Below are 21,675 nucleotides of genomic sequence, written 5' to 3' on the forward strand. Positions count from 1 at the left end.
TAAAACAAACTCATGAATAAATAATTTACAATTTCTGTGTTCGTTCGTCGATCGTATTCCTAGACCATCCACAGAACCCCCCATCATCAATTGCAGCTACCAGCTATGACGGCGGGGAGGACCACGCCTCGGGCACCGAATAGGAACACGGCCAATCAAACACAGTCCCCGCAATCCTCCCGGCAATATATATGTGTAGTGACGGCAGAGTGCCAAGCCATTTTCGTTTTTCAACTCGCTGCACCGGAATTAAAAATGGAAAATACGCTCATAATAAAATTAAACATCCTCACTCACTCACTCACTCACTCATATGCCTTCCACCAGAAAGGACCACTAGTATGAGAGGGGTTGAGGACACAGTCGGCGTGGAAGAGATGCTTCTTCGAAACATTGTTCGCACATACTAATCAATTCACCCGCGAATCACTGTTCCAGGGCTGCTGCTACTGATGCTACTGCCGTTTCCGATTGCTGGCTCATGGTACATTCAACCACCAAGGAAAGGGATGAAGCCGGCCTAGTAAAGCGTAGAGGTTGTGGCTTTTTACTGGAACACTCGTGATCTGTTTATTAATATGTGTACCAAAACAATAACTAATTGATTTTAGAGTTAATGTATGCTATTAGAAAAGGCAAACCGAAATTTAAATTACTTTAATTACTGAATACTGGATCAATATTTTTCATATTTCAAACAAATCTGTATAAAACAAAAATCAATTAGATGGCTTGAAGTGGTTGTTTAAATGGCTGTTTACAGTTTGACTACGATGCATATCATATTGCTATTAAGTTGGTCGATTGCTCAATTTCACAGTACATTCCGCTCTACCAAGCGGAATACGTAGTCCGATTTTTCTAGTGACCTACGCAAAAGAACAAGCAAACTAGTTTCTTGCAATTTTAACATCACACACACAACATCAATCCGATATTATAATCAGTCAACTTTCTCCTTTTGTCAGCACGAGACGAACGACACACGCATCTCATGTGCCATGTCTGAAACATGAAAACCGTTACTTTTATGCGTGCCGTAATATTCTATCGAGATGAGTGAGTCGCAGAAGCAAGAAGTGGAACTCTGACCAAAAGACGATGGCTTTTAATTTCGAATTTCTTCGATATGGAACAGTTACTAAAAGTGAGAATGAAGCGTAGTCTTAAGGAAGCACCCTTCGTCCATTTCCATCATGTTAGATATACTGTCTTAATATCGTTCGATAAATTGGCCCAGGTGAAAAGATTAATGTTGTATAACAACCTAAAACACGTGCTTAGGTGTGACAGAATTTGTATCATGATTGGTACTTGGTCTGACACCGCTAACTTGCAGAGATACTTGGATAAATTACTTTTCAGGTTTTTCAATTTACGTTTTTCTGGAAAAAAATGCGGAAACAGCCTGGATTCTTCACTACCGAAGGGATAATGAACCCTAGTGATAAAGCCTATAGCTCTTCATCCAACTAGGTTATGAACCATAACATATCCTTGAGTTTTAACGAGTTCGTCTATATAAGTAGAACAAAAAATCTGGATACTCAATTGCATTACTGCAGGGCTGTTGTATATCAAATAATAGAACTTCTCAAAAATCGCACGAATAATACTCAGCACACAGCATTTCTGTAAGCATTGCGAGCCGACTCCAATGCCTTCGACCCATCTCTGCGTGTGAGTTTCTAAGATCTTCTATAAAACATTTTGAGTTTAGCAAGTTCGGCATTCCACCATTCCACCCTAAAAGCACGCATAACTCGAAGCGGACAAGCCTTTTGGTATGCTGCTACTGTGAGTGAGTTTGTTTAATCCACGACATCATCCATGTCACAGTTTGTAGATTCAGCGTTACGGTGAGACGATATCTTGCGAGACGTTTAAATGAACAAAGATGAAGTACAGATAACAACGGTTCGAGCTTGCTCTGTGCGAGCTAATTTGCCAACTCATGCGCGTAATACTGTCGGAGCAGAGGGATACACCTAACACCTGTTCCTTGGAAGATCGTGCAAATGTTGGATGAGTTCTTACACTGATTATAATGCCTGCTAAAAAGAGACAAACTTTTTATGTGATTATACTGCCACCTGCAGGTGAGTCCACTAGTATATCGTCAATAAATATGAGTAAGTAATATATAGAAAAAATTGAAAAGCGAAATCATTGAAGCAACTACGCTCAATGGTTTGTATTTACCGCAAGTTCCACCGCTGCCGCGCTTCACATGATACATCATAATCCACAGCCAGTACCATGCGCAGGTAAACTATTAGCTATGACGGTGAGTTCACAATCTTAATTCGTGAGTGCCAGAAACATAGAAGCAAATCTGCATTAACGATGATGAGATGGGCATGTACAGCAAGGAGAGAGAAATGAATGATCCCCACAACGCATTGGCGAGGAAACAAATATATCTCCTCCGTGAAAAAGTTTCGCGCTCTAAGACGTGTTGCGTACAAAAGATCTGATGGACAGACGCCGATGATCGTTTGCCTTATTTTAATTTTTTACAAGAATTTTATAAGATACTAGCGACAACCCGTCGCGCGTTCCTGCGACTTTCAACGAAATAGGAGTAAAACACAATTTGTTCCGAAGCGCCATCTGGCGGGCAGATAAACCCCAACCAATAGCACACAAACACGCTCCATAGCCAATATCTACTACGTATAAATTTTTACGGCAAACGGTCAAGCCGTTTGATAGTCCATAAATCATATAGATACAAAGATTGACTTTTATATTTATAGAAATATACATATAAAAGACCCACGGCTCCGTTGAGCTAGCGAATTGAACCTTATAAGTGAAATAATAAAAAATATGACCACTACTAAACTTGATACAACCCTTTCCGACAACGTCCGGTTTGTTGACAGTACACAACAAGAACGCACACCGGCAGCAATTGTGAATAACGGTCCCGTTTAGCACGGCTCTAGTCCTTCCGCGTATTCCGTATATGTATTGTTCATATCCATGCACCCTACTGTTTGTTGACCGTTAAACAAAACATGTGGCCAGCACTCGATTGCTGGCAGCCACTCCGTTCGTTCGGCGAGACATTCCAGTCGATGGTCACGCTCAGTCAGGGGGCTACTGGAATGAGAGAAAGAAGGCACAAAAAATGATGCTACAGCCCACTGGCCTTCCCGTGTGTCGTTATAAACATTGAACAATCGCACCAAATAGAAATAATGGTCACAAACCGAACGTATAGCCAAATCTGGTAGTCAAACGATGCATACACATACACATACACACACACCCAGCTTAGTCGCGAATTTTCGGCGAATAGGCAAACAACAAACAAACACAAAATCCAGAGACATGCCAACCGAGCGAATCAGATCCTGCGGACCGACCAGTCAATTCCAATTCTATTTAGGAACATGCATAGATGCATGGTCCGAAACTGATCGGACGCTGCTCGCTCACGAAACGCCGAACACAGCTCAGCGTTGATTTATGGTGAATGAAATATAAAGAATATGGAATTGGATGGAAATAAAAATGTTAATAAAAACAGTATTCGATGCTTTCGTTAGATGGATCCGAGTCGTCGCAGTTCGTTAGCCTAGATTCTACATAGGAGAGCTGTGTAGCTTTTGAATTTCAACCATTCAAATATATGCCATTCTAATCTATTTTACATGTCCGCGCCACGGTTCGGCCAAAAACTAAAACTATATATATGTAGTTAAACTGCTGACAAACCGAATTCGCTGCCTTGCTTGGGCGTGTGCCTCTGAGGTCAGGTCCGAATTGGCACGGGATACATCAAAACTGGAATCGAAAGCGAGTCACTGCAAATGTATCAGCGAATACACGTTCCATTTAACAGTGTGTGAAATTTATGAGTTTTACAGATGAAAAAAAAATCTTAATAATGCAGACCCGTTTATGAAATTGTGAGCTTGGATGAGTATAGAAAAATTCCAAGTTTGTAAAATGAAAATTCATTGAGGGATTTGCATAACTGAATGTGATGAATATTGCTAATAATACTAATAACATATTAACTGTATGTAGAATTGAGAGTAAGGATAATGTATAACTTTCGGTTTACACACATCAACTACTCTAACGGATCATATCGAATAACTTCAATATTGTAACAAAATCCTTCTAGCTACTTGTTATATAGGGGTGTGCCACATTATGCATAAATACCATGGGCATACGAATACGCCGGTGTTCGCTTTTTAAAATGGGTACAATTCAAATTATTGGCAATAATCTTCGGTTGTTCAGTGACTAAATATGCTTTCCAAAATATCCATTTGAGTCTGAAATGAAATTACTTATTACGTGGTCGCATCCATTTAAATTATTTCAATTTCGCAGCACCATGTTACTCATGTCCCTATGCACAGGAACAAAAAACCCAAGCTGTATTCCTACCCATTTTTCTCAATTTACTGAACACTTGTCAACTTGAAATTACAAGTTTCGCACCATCCCGTTATACCGCGTGCGACATCGCTGCAAGCAACGAAACGTTATACCTGCTTGCGGCAGTCAGAAGTGAAAATTAAACCAGTCATCAGCAATAACTTAGTTTTAAAATGAAATAAAACTTTGTCCCGTCTTCTTCCCTTGGAACTAGCAAGTCTCAACTCGTTGTCTTGTATTCTTTTTTTATTTTTCTCCCGACTCAATTCAACTTTTGTGGTTTACGGTATTCGTATTACCAACAATTCCCCTCCGTGTCCGTAGCTTGGTGCGACTGATGAAGTCGTGTTTTAGAGGAACTATTGTTGCAAGATGCATTCTGCGACTTTTGCATCAGAAGCAGGTAGTAATTCTGGTAGATGTCACTGTCAATCACTGCGCTATAGAGAAAAAAGTGGCAAGTTATACAACTTGTACTTTTATATCTACAACACTAAACAGGTTCTTAGAAAAAGAGGATTCGCAAGCGTGCTACTAGAGCGTAGTTGAGCAGCTTCAATTGTGATCAGCGATGTACCGCTGGGAAAAATTCCACCTAACCGGGTTTAGGTTTTAATCGGGTTTTTTTCTAAATTATTTTTGCCGGCCGAAACATGGTCTTTTTTCGTTTTATCGAATTTAAGAACCTAGCGATCGAAAATAAAAGTCGCAAGGATAAAACATGCTTTGCAAAACCCACTTCAAATATCTTAGAATGTACCCAATCGAATATAAAGCTCAAACGTAAAAATCGGAAGAGATCCTTCAGCATAAGAATCGCTTAGAAAGTTCTCACCCGTAAAAGTAGACAAGGATATATAAGTATAATTCGCTCGCATTAAAGATTGAAAGTCAGATAAAGTCTTTTGCGTAACATTATTAATAAAAAATATCGTATGTATCGTGTCTGGAAGCTGTCGTCAAGCTTTTATTTTTGTTTGGAAAGTACCTTTCAAGCCTTTCAAACAAAAAAAAACTTGGCGCTAGCTGTCACACATGTTACATACGATATTTTTGTAAATGACTAGCTAATACCCATCACGCGTTGCTGCGACTTTCAACGAAATAGAAGGAAAACACAATTTGTTATATATATATATATATATATATATATATATATATATATATATATATATATATATATATATATATATATATATATATATATATATATATATATATATATATATATATATATATATATATATATATATATATATATATATATATATATATATATATATATATATATATATATATATATATATATATATATATATATATATATATATATATATATATATATAAAGAGATATTGCGCTACAGCGGAAGCAAATGGGTTACTTTGATGAAAAGTAAAAGTGAGTTATATGCGGAAAGAGAGTGGGCTGGACAGTCATCATTGGTATGCCCCGCAATAGAACTCTCACAAATTGCAATCCAAATCATTTCGGCATCAACTGCGCCAGAGACAGCACAAAGATTTTTAGTACGCTTAGGTGCAGGGTCGCCGAGAGGGGAGGGGACGAGGTGTTTCCCCCTGGGTCCGGAGCTGTGGACTTTGGAGTTATATGCGGAAAGAGAGTGGGCTGGACAGTCATCATTGGTATGCCCCGCAATAGAACTCTCACAAATTGCAATCCAAATCATTTCGGCATCAACTACGCCAGAGACAGCACAAAGATTTTTAGTACGCTTAGGTGCAGGGTCGCCGAGAGGGGAGGGGACGAGGTGTTTCCCCCTGGGTCCGGAGCTGTGGACTGGAATGATTCTGTCAAATATTATTTCCATAACAATTAATTTGAAAATTCAATTACAGTTTTAATATTGGTATTAATTTCCTCCAATTTATATCATAAAGTTAATCGTAAATTATATCTAAGTTTTTAAATTATTCATAAAAAGGACTAAATTTTTTTTTCGATTTCATACTTTACTATAAATATCTCACGAATTTTGACCGACTATTTCCGACCGAATTCTTAAGTGTTTTTGAGCTCCGGGTTCTCGAAGTTGATTTTAATTCGCCTTTTACTAAATAATTTGAAACTTTAAAATCTATTAATAAATTTAAAAAAAAACAGTGTTTTTTGATTAGGCTATACGGTTAAAATAAAATCATTAGTCGAATTGCGATTTCTTATCTTTTCAGGACAATATGTGACTTCTATTTCTACTTATTTCCATCCGTCGTAACTGTTAAATGAATCACAACAGAATCGATCAGAAGGAAGAAGAAAACTGCTCTTTTAGAGTGCTCAATTGGTCAAATAGGACTTGAGAAACGAATTCTAAATAACACCATAAAACAAGAAAGAATATGAAAATCCACGAATAAAACGATTCATAGTAATTTTTCGTGTTCACTTGGAAAATGTTATTTAAATACGAGAACTCGAAAGATTCTTTTCATCATTAACTTTCGCGATTCAAAAACATTTTTTCCATTTTTTGGCATTTCGTCAAATAAATTCTATATTTTCCATATAATATAGAGTTTCTATTGTTTTGAATTTTTCTCTTTCCATTGTTTCATATTTGCTTTTTTGTATCTTTATTTTATTCAGATTTTTCATGCTTTCTATTTTCTCCATTTATCTTACTTTTTGTATATTGTGCCCCATATTTTTTCCTTCCCTGTTTTTACCATCTTTGCTTCTTTTTTAAAATTATGTTTGTTCCATTTTCTCATTTATTTTCATTTTTTCATGTTTTTTATATCTTTCAATTTATCTTTCGTTTTATTTGTTTCTTTTGCAAGCGTTTGTTCAATTAAATCCTTTGAATTTATTTAGTTCATTTCATTAAACTTTTGTTTCCTATTTTTTTTTATGTTTTACCTATTTAGAAATCTCTAGTATTTTCATAATGTGAATTTTTCTATTCTCCATTCATCAGTTTTGAAATTTATGCTTCTCTTTTGAACGGATTTTTTCAATATTTTCCTATTTTTCTTTATTTGATTACATTTAGCATTTTGCATTTTCATTAATTTAAACAACATTGAATTCCAAATTTTCTATTTTGGTAATATTTTCATTTGAACATTTTTCCCATTATTTTATTTTGATCTTTTTGCGTTTTGTCAATGTTTTATGTTTTCCATTTCATCAAATTTTATATTTTTTCCCAGTTTTACTTATATAGATTTATTTATTAATTAACCCATTTATTTTTTAAATTTTCTCTTGCTTTCTGTAAGTTAATATTCCTTTTTTCCAGTTCTTCTAACAGTTAATTTTTTACCCAATTAAACCGTTTGGGTTTTACACGTTTTCTATTACTTCATTTTGTCTGTTTTTGGGTTATTTCCACTTGTTCATGTTTTCTATTTTTTCTTTAATCTATTCCGTCCAATTGCTCCCATTAACTTCTATTTCTATTATTCCCTTGCACTTATTCAATTCTAAATGAGTTCTTTTAAAAATAATAACTTGGACACTTTTTGGTTTTTCATAGCTATTTTATTTTTATATATTCATTCCATCTTTTATATTTATCATTGCGTTCATGCTTTTCATTTTTTATTTCGTTGCTAATTTTATATTTCACACATGTTGCATTATTGTTATTTTTACGTCTAGCTTAGTGGATCCATTTCGTTCATTTCTCTATTACTTTACTTTTTGTAGTCTCGTTTTTATATTTTTTGCTCATTTTTCGTCCTTTTACCGTTTCCCTGTTTTCAATTCTCATGATATTTTTTTCATTTTGACGTTTACAGGGTTTTTCGCTATTTTAACTATTTTGCAATATTTTTCTATTTGTTAAACTTTCGTCTAATTTTCTTTTTCATTTCCTTCGCTTAATTTGATTATTTCAATTGTTCAATCTATTTTATTCTGCCATGTCATCAAATTGTTTGCATACTTTCAAATTTTAACTCTTCCATTGCTTTAATTTTGTCCAATTTCTGTTGCTTCTCCGCTTAGATTTTTTTTTATTTGAGGAAATTGATAGTTTTTTAGCTATTTGCATATTGTTAATCTTTTTCCATTATTTTGCATGTCATTTTTTTAGCTTTTTCGTTTTGTATCGTTTTATCTTTTCACTTATTTTTCCTGGTTTGTTCCATTTTTTGTTTTTCTCTCTTCAAATTCTACCTCCATTGAATTTTTCTTTTGTTTTTTTATTCAGATTTATTACACTTCCATTTAATTACTGTTTTCACAATCTGTTTAACATTTTAATTCGGAGTTTTTCAATAATATTGCATTAAATATATACGACTCGCAAAAATCACTTTTTCCTGAACCAAAAAAGACAGCTACACTATCGAACAAATGAGATGTTGTAATGCATCGACTTCGCCGAATGTGTTGTTTTTTAAAAGAATCCTAGGTGAAATTAGACAAAGATCCGTCGAATACTGACACCTGGATAAATATGAAAATATTGATAAGTCGGCCACTTTCAATGCCACTAAAAATTTCGATATTTAAAAGGTTTTACGATCAAAATTTAGTCGACTTAAATTTGAAAAACCATCATTTGCCTGCGTACAGAAAGATTTTTGTCATTTGCTCTTCAGTGATAAAAAAGTTGTCCAAGTGAGAGCAGCAACACAGAAAAACATTGCTCGCATATATCCTGAATCCGAACTACTTACACGCCAAGTTAAGGACATCATTAAAAGTGACCAAATAAACTGTCACCAGCGTAATGGCAAACGGAAGGAAGAGTGGCGCATATTTTCAAGCATTTGAAGCTATCGCAGTTCACACTGAATTATCTGGTTCGGCAGGCTTTCTGTACCTGCGGTTTGAAAAGCGACATTTTCGTTGCGACTACGCGAAAGACTGCATCAAAAACATCTGCTACCTTTCCTGAAGCAACACAATTGTTCTCCGCTATTTTGGCCGGATTTTAAATTCTGCCATTACTGAAAAAGGAGATGTAGTGATATGACGCCTACAAGGTTCAGGTGGAACCCAAGGAAAAGAACTCTCCCAACACACTAAAGCTCGTGGAATATTGGCCCATTTTCGAGCAGACCCCGAAAAACACCCAAAACTGTATAAGTATACTGGCGCTGGCTAACAAAGTGGACGAGGTGACTGTACAGAATTTGATGGCAAAAGTTAAAAGACAACTTGAGTGGTAAGCATGACCGCTTTTTAGCCTAGTGGGTCTGGGTTCAATCCCAGCCAAGGTCGTTTTGATTTTCTGAAGTGAAAACTCAGTGTTACGTCTTCCCTCGCAAGGGAAGTAGAGTGTGTTGATGAACCAATATCTGGTTGTGGAGTCACCTCTCTGGCGTCGGAGATAGATACTCAGTGCGGATAGATACCGACGGAACTTATATGAAAAAAAAAATTGACCGTAACACCCTTTGAAATGAAAAAACATTGGAATTAACGGCACTAAGAATATTATCCTATAGTTCTCCACAAAAGTTTCCATACACTATACATAACTAGTTTTTTCAATAGATTTTGAGCTTAACAGGCTCTGAGTTCGAAAAATCTAGAATGATGGAGGGGGCCCTGATGCTGAGCCCCCCTGGGCCCAAAATTTCTCTGTACAGCCCTGTTTAGGGGGATTTACATTAAGCAACGCAATCGATTTAGCTCGGAACCTGTTGGAAAATTATTTATTTAATAATGTTTGGACAGCAATACATTGAAGTTCAATTATCAAAACATCAAAAATTGCAAAAAAAAACCCAAAAACCCTTTTAACTAGGAAAAACTTTTCCTTTTTTTCCTCAAAATTATAAAAACCCGATTTGATGCATCACTGGACACAACTTAATGTTTAATCCGAATTATAAAAAAAAAGAACTTCGTATTAGAGGCAAGTTTGGCATTAAACGCAAAACATATCCCATATCTCATTCCGGATCGTGACCTTCACAGTCGGCTGTAAGCGTGCATATACCCATTTGTTAACTAATTGTTATATCTGTCATTGAGTAACCAAAAAATCATTAAGAACCAGTTACATAAATCTGACGATGACGAATCAGCAACAAGTGTGATTCTTTGAAGTAGATACTGTTCCCATGGTAATACCAACGTCGTTGGTAATACGCTAGCTCAAAAGCAATTGGACAGCAAATGATCACTCATACCATACCTCCAGTTGATGAACCTCGCAAACGTCTTGCGGTGCGTATTTATCATGTTCATTAATCATTCTAATGGAGAAGAACATGACAGGTAGTCATGGGAGGTCCCAGAGAAAAAACAGATTCGCACCCAGAAATCGGCACAAAAAGCGGCTAATTATATATTTTATAAAGCGCCCTATTCTCATTAAGAATCCGAACTCGTTTGGATTTTCGCTATCAGTTTGAGATCTTATTTCGTTGAGCAACTTTGAGGAAGTTGTTAAGTGACGAACTGCGTATATTACTCAGATTAAGCTCATTATGCCATCATTAGCATTAAAAGTATTGCTACTTAGAATAAGGCATTTTGATGAGAATTTGGCTAGTGTTTTTGTTTAAGCACCGAGGACAAACTCGTTTGGACTACATTCGTTTGAATTCAGTAAAAATTTAGTTTGCATTTTTGCTTACATCTAATTATCATTAATTAACTCATACTCACCACCTCATTCAGCATATCGGCCAGTAGAATCAACCTCAATTTGGACAATTTTGTTCGGTACACATTCTTCGCCGGAACTGACTGGATTGTATCCGTTCTGACCGTTGGCTGACCACCTATCAGATCTATTGATCTTTGCCTTGGCAGCATAGCACCGTTGTCGCTAACGGAACCCATCATCGAAGCCCCTTTTGGGCGTCGCAATACCAACAATGTATCAGCACTAGAGTTCTGTTCGGTGCGAATAGCAGCCATGGTGGCACCACCAGTGGATGTCACCGTTACAGCGTCGGCAGAATAGTTCACAAGAGTTCCCGATGCGCGGACGACGGACAACGAAACGCTTAAAATCACTAATAATCGCATTATCACTGGGAGAATTTGCATCTCATTTGAATTCTTGATGGTGAAAGCGATTTCCGTTTTTTTTCCTGCTGTTGCTCGCTTGTTGATTTTAAACTTTATTATCACACTGATTGCGCTACAAGAGACCACGGAACTAGAAAGATGGGAATTCGGTTCACTGGATGGCGCATCAGCGGGGAATCTAGAATCTAGTGAATAAAGCTGTACCACAAATTAATATTTTTTGCTGATAAGCACTATATGATAATATAATGCGAAACTTTCTTCCCATTTACACATAGTTAACATTTAGAAGATTTTGGCAACTTTTTGTGCAATCATTTCGAGATGTGATTCAGGAAAAGTAGTCAAACATTAACTTAAGGGGGGTCTCTTTCTTATCCTTTTCAATCAACTAAACAGAGAAAAGTTTGTGGATAATATCAAGTGGCGTTTACTAAACTGAAAATCATTATTACCATAAAGTCAATGATTTTCTTTTACTATTTAAAATATGGTTGAATATGCAATGTTGCACTCAAATTATAATAGGGTGATGAGCACATTATCGCTATGTTTCCATTATCACGCTTCCCATTTGAAGCCGTTGGTTAGAGCAGTGTCTGCCATCTTTGTTTATCGCATTGAGTCAAATGGTAGCGCAACAATAGGGGCACTCGATTCGTGTTTTCGTTCCGCTCAAACACGAGAATTTCACTGTTTTCAGCGCATGTATGTTATTATCTTAGTACTTAACAACGAAGTAAAGCTATTGATGCCAATTTGTACGCATTCCATTGTTTGTAGGCCGAGTAATTAATGAATCAGTGAGACGCCCTCCTTAGTATGGTGAAAATAGGCACTTCAACCTATATGTATTGTCTTATCAAAGCAGGATTCGGTTTATTTTTTTAAGCGATTTATTGATAAAATTTCGTTCCAAGGTATCTTTGGATTAACATGGAGCTCATTTTTGTTTAATTCCATTGCTCAGTATTTTTTGTGAACAAACCATAATTTCACAATAAGTCATGTGAAAATCTCCTTGTAATAGATATAAACTGAAGAGTTGAAATTTTACACAAAATTAATTGAACTATTTTCTCATGAATTTGATAATATCGAAATATTAAGAAATTGTAATTCAGGAAAAAATGTCAAATCTGATATAAAACTTGCTCACATAGCTTTAAAAGTAACCCTCACTCACCCCCTGCGGCACTATTCGCTTTTGGTACCCGGAGGAGAACACATCTTGAGTGTTATCTCCTGCATTTTTTTATTCAAGTGATAGAATAGAAAACCTATTGCATTGAACTTTGAATGTTTATGCGTTGAGTAGCGAGCGATGGATATGAGATTTCAAATTCAGTATGGACCAAACGGGTGTACCCCATTAGGCATAAATACGTTAGGCATAAGTATGTTTGGCATACGTACGTTAGACATAATGGACGTTAGGCATAAAGACGTTAGCCATAATGGACATTAGGCATAACGAACGTTAGACATAATGAACGATTGACATAATGAACGTTAGGCATAAATTATCACGTTGAAGTATCACTTAACAGAGCTTATTTTTTGGGTTTGATGACCTCGGATGGTAGAAGCGTGAATGTTTGATGTTATAGAATTACTCTGGAAGCTGATCAAATTCGATTAAAATTTTATACTGCTGTATATACTTGAAGAAATCCTTGCTCAAATAAATAGAAACCTAGCTTGCGTTAATTTCTCGACCATGCGGGTCTGATGATTAAGCTATATAGTTCAATCATATTTTGGTTGTTGTCATGTAGCTTTCAAATGGTTTACAATATCGCATTGATGGCAAAGGGAAATTTACAGGAAATTTTATGGGTCTTTCGAAAAATCTATTGTTGTTGATGGAGAACCCGGAAACTTATGAAATGATCGTAATAAAAAAGTTGTGTTGTTAAAACAAAATTTAAAATAACTCGAGAACCACTACCTTTCTGAAATTTTTTGTTATGAGCATTTTGATTTGAATTGTCGTTTAGAATGGTATTCAAAAAGAAAATTGTATTTTTTACTGGATAATTATAAAAATATGTCAAAGGGTAGGCCGTGGCTGAAGCAAGTCGTGAAAAGTTTTGACACATAATTTTCGTCAGAAAAAAAATCCAAAATTTTAGTTAATTTCAGTTGTTAGGTTTTACTAAGTGAAATACTACAAAACCTGCAAAAACTGACGTTAAACGTATGTTTATTGCACCACTTTCAGTATGTTAGTTCCGATGTGAAGTGAAGTGATGCAAAAGTGCTTACTACTTAATTTGGCCAGAAATTGCACAAATATCAAACAAATTGGCGTTGGTGGTGTTGCTACATTCTTTTGGATTCAATTCTTGCGACCACTGTATGGAGCTTGAAATCGGGAAATAAGGAATTGCAAAATTTTGGAGTTTGTGACTGTGCAACGAAGAGCAAACATCTTTCAGTCTAAGCACAAGAGCTCTCTTTACTAAAAATAGACTATGGCGATTATCGGGTGAGAGATTTACAATTATTGTTTCACTCAACCACGGATTATTCTACAGTTTGCGCGTAAAACGTTTGTTCTGAGCTTGGTGCAATTGCCATTTTTCGCATATAATTCCTAACACTTTTCATTAGATGATTAAATGAGTGAAAATATTTTATGTGCTTGTTTAGGCTTTTTGTCTTTATGTTTAGTCAATTTTCTCTACCATTTCGTCAATTTAATCTATCATTATTTCAGAGAGTGAGTAAAGGCGCTATAACCTGCCTCATTAGCCATGACAGGGCTAAATACCTCTGTCACATCCCAGGAACCAAAGGAGTGACATTAACCCTCTTAAGTCACTCCCAACGATTTATCAAACCCCCATCAAGTTGAAACGGTTGTGTACGGTTGTCCACGTTTCTTCCTTATTCAAAGTTCAAAATAATCCGTTGATCAAGTTTGTCTTCACATCTCGCCCTGAGCAGAAGCAAAAAATCGTCCCGCGCAAGTGAAACAGTCAATTCTACCTAAACATCAATCGGTGCCTATCGCACAAGCAGTCCATATAACAATAACCTATACCTACTGTGCGATTTAGTGATGAGTGTCGGTACCAAGCAAAAAGCAACCCAGCTGCGGTCGAACTGTATTGCTGTTGATTTTTCGAAATGCCCCGTAAGACCAGCCATTCGGGAAGTGGAACAGTTATTAAAAGTGCTGCGTCATTCACCTCGCGAAACAACATGCAGCACACCGCCGAATGCGGCAATGTTAAATATAGCATTCCCGTATACATCGAGGACGGCGCTGTAGAAGTTCGTGTCCATGATTTGGCTACGCGTACCCCTGACAGCGCACAGTGGCGGGTCTTCAAACAAAAGCCAGACAAAACCTCAAATGTTTCCTAACTTGGCTGAAAATCACAATTTAAGCTAATTTTGAGGTGTTGAGCTCATTTTTGATGTCAAAAGTCGTAAAATATTAAATGCATTGTTCCATACAGTGTCATTGAACCTTTCTTATAATTATGATCCCGTTTTCATGATAGATTTTCCGTTACTGTTCACCAATGTCAGCAATATCATGAAAAATGAAGAACACTACTTTAAATCCATTGTATAACGTGTTGGTTTACCGTAGATTGTCTAACTATTTAACACAAAACACCATGCGCCTCCATATCAGCAACAAAGCTTCAAAATATGCTTAAACCTTTTTGCGCACCTAGGCGCAGAACGAGACCATGATATTCGAAAAGTAGAGGTTATTTCCCATAGAATGTATACTATGTGACCGTTCTGAAATGATTCCGAAATTTGTACAGAATACATTAGCGAAAAAAGTATTTTTGATCTGCCCACCTCAAATATACTTAAGCTAAAAAGTCATAGTTCCAAGCAAATTTACCAAATGTATTTTTTCACTAATAAAGTTTTTTCGTTCCTCTACACAATGAAACTAGTTGTGCTAAAATCGGACCAAAACCAAAAGAGCAACATGCGTTTGAAGTGAACAGAGCAATGGTAGTTTCGGAAATGAAAATCATTAAAAAGTCCGCACTTTGCTACGTTTAAACTCATGTTAAAAATCGTGTTCTTATCCAATGATCATAAAATTTTGAATATACATCATTCAATACATGAGAAATTTAGAAAAAATATAAAATATCAATATTTCAAAAATAATTTTTTGAAGTTTTGGCAAGCCTCCAGCCACTGTGCAGCGTGATTAAAAAATGCTTGCAAAAATACGGAGAAGTAGACTCCGTTACACATGATACATGGAGGATTTTTTTCCCGGGCATCCCTAACGGTGTTCGTGTGGTGAGAATGCGTGTGACCAAGCCAATTTCCTCATACATAACCGTCACAGTGTTAGGAAGTGACGATGTTCCCATTCATCAGACATCACTAGTCACGTACCCAGGGCAAATTCCTACGTGCCAGTTCTGCACGAAGACGCTGCACCTCGGAAAACCTTGCGCAGAAACTGTTAAGGAAAACTCAACCAATCCAACTGAAATCAGCCCAGAACCATCTTACGCTAAACCACTAACAGCTGCAAAACCAACATCTCCGGATCAATCACCAACAACCAGCAACAACAACAACGAAACGAATGCCGAAAAATACGAACATACAATAACGACCGATAAGAGTAAGACACAAACTGGAACATCGGACCGCGAGCAGCAGGAAAGTAGTACGGATGAGGACATGGACATGAACGACAACGTGAAAGAAAACAAACGGATCGAACCTCAAATTGCAATGGACAACACTGGCAATATTTCGCCCTTTAGAAAAAGGATCTCAACGCACAGCAGAAAGCTGCGTCTGAACGAGACAAAAAACTTAACTTAGTTGTTTAGATACAGATCTTAGATACAAGCATTAAAGCGGTCAGGCCAACTGTGCAGCGTACAAAATAAAGATGATTCAAAATTATACGGCAATCAAATTATTCATTCAATGAATAATTTAATCAACGGATTTTTTTATAATTATTAAATTTATTTAGGCCCAAATGCGGTAGCTCGACGAGACCGATTGTTCGTTTTTTACAATAAATAAAAATTTATTGTAAAAAACGAACAATCGGTCTCGTCGAGCTACCGCATTTGGGCCTAAATAAATTTAATAATTATAAAAAAATCCGTTGATTAAATTATTCATTGAATGAATAATTTGATTGCCGTATAATTTTGAATCATCTTTATTTTGTACGCTGCACAGTTGGCCTGACCGCTTTAATGCTTGTATCATATTCAATATGTGCCGCAAACATTAATAATGACAAGAAAAAATGTGGACGAACGTCTGCAATTTTCCAGGATCCCTGCATGTATTGGCTGTGTATGTGTAGACTAGACTAGACTAGATAATTATAATATGTGTCAAAAGTTGTTGTTACGAAAACTTTTTATTATTTATTTTTTTACTTTTATAGCTTCTGCATGATCCAAATACACTCAAAAAGTTTCTTTTATGTCTTTGAAACGATAAACATAAGATTGTTGACATTTTAAGATGCGAAAACGCGAACAACTGTTAAAAAGGGCATAATTACACGAATTAATTGCTTTTGTTAAAGCAAGATTCCGAACTATCTATCGACAACTATCGTATTTCGGAAGTTTTTTGTTAAATGCATTTTGATTTAAAATGATACGTAGAATCATATTCTATAATAAAATTACAATTTTGTATGTCAATTAGTATAAAATTTAATATCATATTATATATAGTTGCTAGAAAAACTTTTTATAGTTCTCCATCATGCAATTAGATTCAAAATGTTTCTTCGCTCTTTAGGTTTTTGTTGACAAAATATAAAAAAAATTAAAAAATTAGTTTTTTTCGCTATTTAAATTTTGAACATAAATTTATATTTTTGTGAAAAGACAACATTTTTCCGTACAGAAATATTCATACCCTGTAACTCGTTCTTAGGTACGTTCTTTTGAAAAATTTCGCTTGAATTAAAATATTGCAATTCCCAGTGAAAATCATGGAAATATCAAAAACAAAACACAACTGCAAAGTTTCGTTCGAATCGACGATCGGCCGTTTTCTCATGGAAATCCATGAGAAAATTTTTTTACATGTCGTTTTCACATTTAAGTGACACAGAAATCTTTTCTTTTCTTCTTTAAGATGATTCTTATTTTGATTATTTCGGTCATTTCAATTAGTATTGGAATGCTGATTTACCGATTTTACGGAATTGGTTGGTTATGCCGCACTCGCATACGACCACCGATTTTATACTTGGTTCAGTTTACGGTCGAAGCCAAAGGGGCCGGCTATTGAACAAAAATAGTTCATTTCCATTTTCAACGAGAAGGAAGGGCTCGCTTGTAATCAAATTGTACGAACCAATCATGGTACAGACAGCTTCCACAAAATACATTATTTCCGTTATTTTCAGTAATTGTACAATCTACAAAATTAGTTACAAAATTGTTGTACATATTTCCAATCAGATAGCGAAAAAATCTAGTGTTTTCTTTCAGTACAACAGCAGATATTCACGTTCAAAAATTGGGTAAAGCTCCGGCCATTCTACTTCAAAAAAGAATTGTTAGAAATTAGAAATAATTTTCTAATTCAATTCTTTTTCCATTACGTATTCGTCCTAATAAGAACGGTTTGCTGACAACTGTCTTGTGTTTCAAACCGAGTTTCCTATTCGTTTATCGAACACGAAAAACCTAGTTTAATAAAGATAGGTGCTTCTTTAGCAGCACTAGAAGCTGCTCAATATTAACCTTCCGTTCTAGTCCAATTGCATGAAAAAGGTAGTTGAAAGCAGTCTAAATTAGATAGTTTTATCAGTTTTCAGTAATATTGCCAGTCTACGAAAATTTCATTTTCACCATTAACTATCCCTGGCAGCACTGCTTCAGCGGAACCCAATCAGATGAAATTTAATAACTTTTGTTCTATTAATAATAATTATAACTGTTGGTGTTAACTGTTAGAAAGATATTAGTCCCAGTTATTAACCTTACTTGTCTTTGTAAACATACGTTGTGTAAACCAAAAAATGTAGTCGTTTAGAAACATGGTTGTTTATCAACAACATGGGCATAAAGAGGTTAAAGCCATTGCAATTCTGAGCAGGAATCATCTGTTGAACGGAATAATGGGAGAAGAGCAATATTGTGTCAAAGTCCATTGGAACTCAGAACAGGATATTCATTAGATTTTTACTCCGAATTTCAATGAAAATAGGAACATGCCTCTATCAGCCTCTTGAATAAATCATAATCTTCGCAGAATTCTACCTTGAGAAGGATTCGATTCCACCAGACCTCTAAGAAGCTTTTCTCTAGAATCCTGATTCAAAGGAAAAAACGGTAGAAATTCGGATAAGGCTTCAATCGAAATTCTGAAATAGATTCCATTGCAATGCCAAGAAAACTTAGATCAGAATCCTGGAAAGTATCCTAACAGAATACTGAGAAGCATGACATCATTATCCCAGGAGAGCGCCAGAAACCGACCGAGCAAAGTAGATATAATGGGGTGGTTCAAATGACACAATAATTTAGATAACTATATATTGGCTCTAGATGAATATGAGTCGAATTCAAGTTTTGGTTTTTTGGTCACTTTGCACGGAATAACCCATATAAGCTATTTTTGAGTTAGGCCAAAATTTGAGAGGCGGTTAATCCTAGACCCCCATTCCCCGAAAAAAAAGTTCTACTGACTACAATTATCGAATTAGCACTATCATCAGACATTCTAGTTGAAACTTAATTTTCCTTGGATAATCAAATCACGGATAATCGAATCCCTGGATAATCGAGTCCGATCTGTATTTATAAACCAACACGCTAAACGTTCGCAAGATAAAATAACACATAAATTGCACAATGGATCGTAAGCTACAAAACACCAGCACCAAGAAACGCATCAAAGGATATGTAAGTAATTCAAAGTATCACATGGACCAATGTTGAAAAAGCTCCAACGTTGAGAAAAATTATCTCCGCGTGCACTGGAAAACTGCGTACAATGAATCCAATAACTCTGCTTTAGTTTTTTGTCTTATTTATGCAATTTAAATATAAAGGATGTGCGGCTCCAACAAGCTTCAGGAATCTTTTGAATCGTGTGGAATAAAGAAATGGAAAAACACAGATCTCTTGAAACAGTGTATAGAAGTATGTTCAAAGAATCGTGTAGCATTGATGATTTGTCTTTGATGAATTAAAAGGCTGTTCAGTTTTACTCTTCAGGTTTGTAGGATTTTTAGTATTTTCTGAGAAATTCTTCAAATACTAACCTAACACGAACATCATCTTCCCCCCCAAACACTCACCCCTCCGATTCGATGCAATCGTAGAGTACAATAATAAATCTCTATATCTATGTAGAAGAATGAATTATCACTCCAATTTATTTCCTTCCAACTGGTGACAGTTCATAGTAGATGCTTTGCCAATATTATTTTTTTTTATGTTCGAACGAAGAGCACTGGTATTCCGTTAACTATAGATTAGTTATATATTAATTAGAACTATATAATTCAATTTCGGATAAGTCACTTCACAAAGCTTCTTATAAAAAGTGTTGCATACTCGATGCAACTAACTACTTTGAATAAGAAATTTAATTTCCCTCGTGGCGGCATATCATAACAGAAACGTGCAATTCGTCTATAAGAAGTAAATAATTTCCACAGTTCAGACAGTTCAAAAATCTATGACGCCAGATTATGTGATAGCTTTCAACGTCAGACGCAGCATCTTCAGAAGCCCCATAAAACCATTACAGTACACTTCCGTTGAAAAAACAATCTACTGAGGATCGTGGTTGTGAATTGAAATGCTAGAAAAATGTATACGAGTTTGAACAAAACAACAACCAACAATGTTGCGAAAATTTCTAATCGATTCCCACTGATTGCACTCTCCATCCAAACTAATTAACCATTTGCTATACAGAATCACTTAATATTAATTTACCGGACTGTTAATGGACAAAACTTCAGAACTTCACTTCCATACGCCAGAACCGACCGAAACAAACTAAAATCTTGGCTCTGGAATAAGAGGCCCCGAACGATCTGATGTGATGCGATGACGACGGTCAACAACACAACGATGATGATGATGATGATCATCATCATCATCATCATCATCACCAATGCTGGCCATGACCATACCTTCGAGTTAAGTAGAACCCCAAGCCCCGAAGGCCGAACAAGCAGCAACAAGTGAAGTTCTATCTTTGGAGCCTTCTTCCTTAACAGGGGAGCTCCAGCTCATCCACCGCGCAGCTGTTGGCGCGTGTTGGATGTGCACATAACACAAAACGGAGAAATCGGACAAGATCATTACTCGGTATGGAGTGAGAGAAACACAAAGAAGAACGTGCGCAGTACGAATGTACGATTGATAGTGCGGATGGCGCTGTGGTGGGGAACAAGGTAGCCAAGTTCACGATTGGTTAGAAGCGACTCAAGTTTGTTGAAACTGTCGCAATCCGTCATAGCGTGTCGTACGAATTACAGTTACGTCCAAATATACGAAATGCTGTTCATTAACGACCCAGTGTAATTGATCGCGAAGTAAATCCACGAGAATGACCGAAGTGAAAGATTGGAAAAAGGTCGATCTCAACAGGGGGTGCTTCCAGGAATTTAAAGAAAGCATACCGAATGTTACGAAAATGCCAAACGAAGGCTTAAATGTGTCAAATTAATCAAAGAGAATTAAAGAAATAAAGTTCTGCATTTGGAAGGGAGTCGGAAATGGTCAATTAAAAAGACCTGAGCTCAACATAAAAACGAGATATAAAATGTAACAACAGAGCAAAATTACAAGTTCGTGCAGATTGTCAGATCTTGGGAATTTTAAATCGTTTCAAAGAATAAAAACGTAGTTTAAATATTTATTGGAGGTGACAGTTGCAAAGATAAAATTATTTCATATCCATATATACCGTGCATGCTCAAAATGTCGTGGTTGAACTAATAATTTTACTGGTAGGTTATATACAGTCATATAATATTGTATCGCATTCAAATCATGCGACTGGAATTGTTACACCCTTTAAATATTTGCTCAAATAATAATTGAAATAATTTGTTTCCTGCAAATTTCAGCTCTTCGACACTTATGTCAATATACCTGTAAATTACATATCCTTGTAATAAAGAACGAACAAGTAATTATTGCAACACATACAACCAGTACCGTCTTTTCGCATGGGCGCACACGGCCTAGGCAAGGGGCCCGAGGTTTTAGGGACCCCGAAATGAAGCGCATGAAATCATGAAAGTTTCTAAATAAAAAAAAGCAACCCCAATCTTTATTTGTTTCGAAAG

At 36.0% G+C, this 21,675-nt stretch overlaps 1 protein-coding gene across 3 annotated transcripts in view; it reads right to left on the bottom strand.

Annotated features, from left to right (window-relative positions):
• Positions 1-20,365, bottom strand: part of LOC131690289 (uncharacterized) — a 129,360-nt gene extending 108,995 nt beyond the window's left edge. The window contains exons 1-2 of one of the 3 annotated variants that reach the window (XM_058975946.1): positions 20,312-20,365; positions 10,998-11,564 (exon numbers count right to left, since the gene is read on the bottom strand). In XM_058975946.1, the coding sequence (XP_058831929.1) occupies positions 10,998-11,384 (387 nt within the window). In that variant the 5' untranslated portion in view covers positions 11,385-11,564; positions 20,312-20,365. The remainder of the gene's footprint in view (positions 1-10,997; positions 11,565-20,311) is intronic. The other 2 variants (XM_058975947.1, XM_058975948.1) reach the window with 2 other exon arrangements.
• Positions 20,366-21,675: the final 1,310 nt, after the last annotated feature.

Source organism: Topomyia yanbarensis, chromosome 3, assembly GCF_030247195.1.
Source record: "Topomyia yanbarensis strain Yona2022 chromosome 3, ASM3024719v1, whole genome shotgun sequence".
Classification (NCBI taxonomy): domain Eukaryota; kingdom Metazoa; phylum Arthropoda; class Insecta; order Diptera; family Culicidae; genus Topomyia; species Topomyia yanbarensis.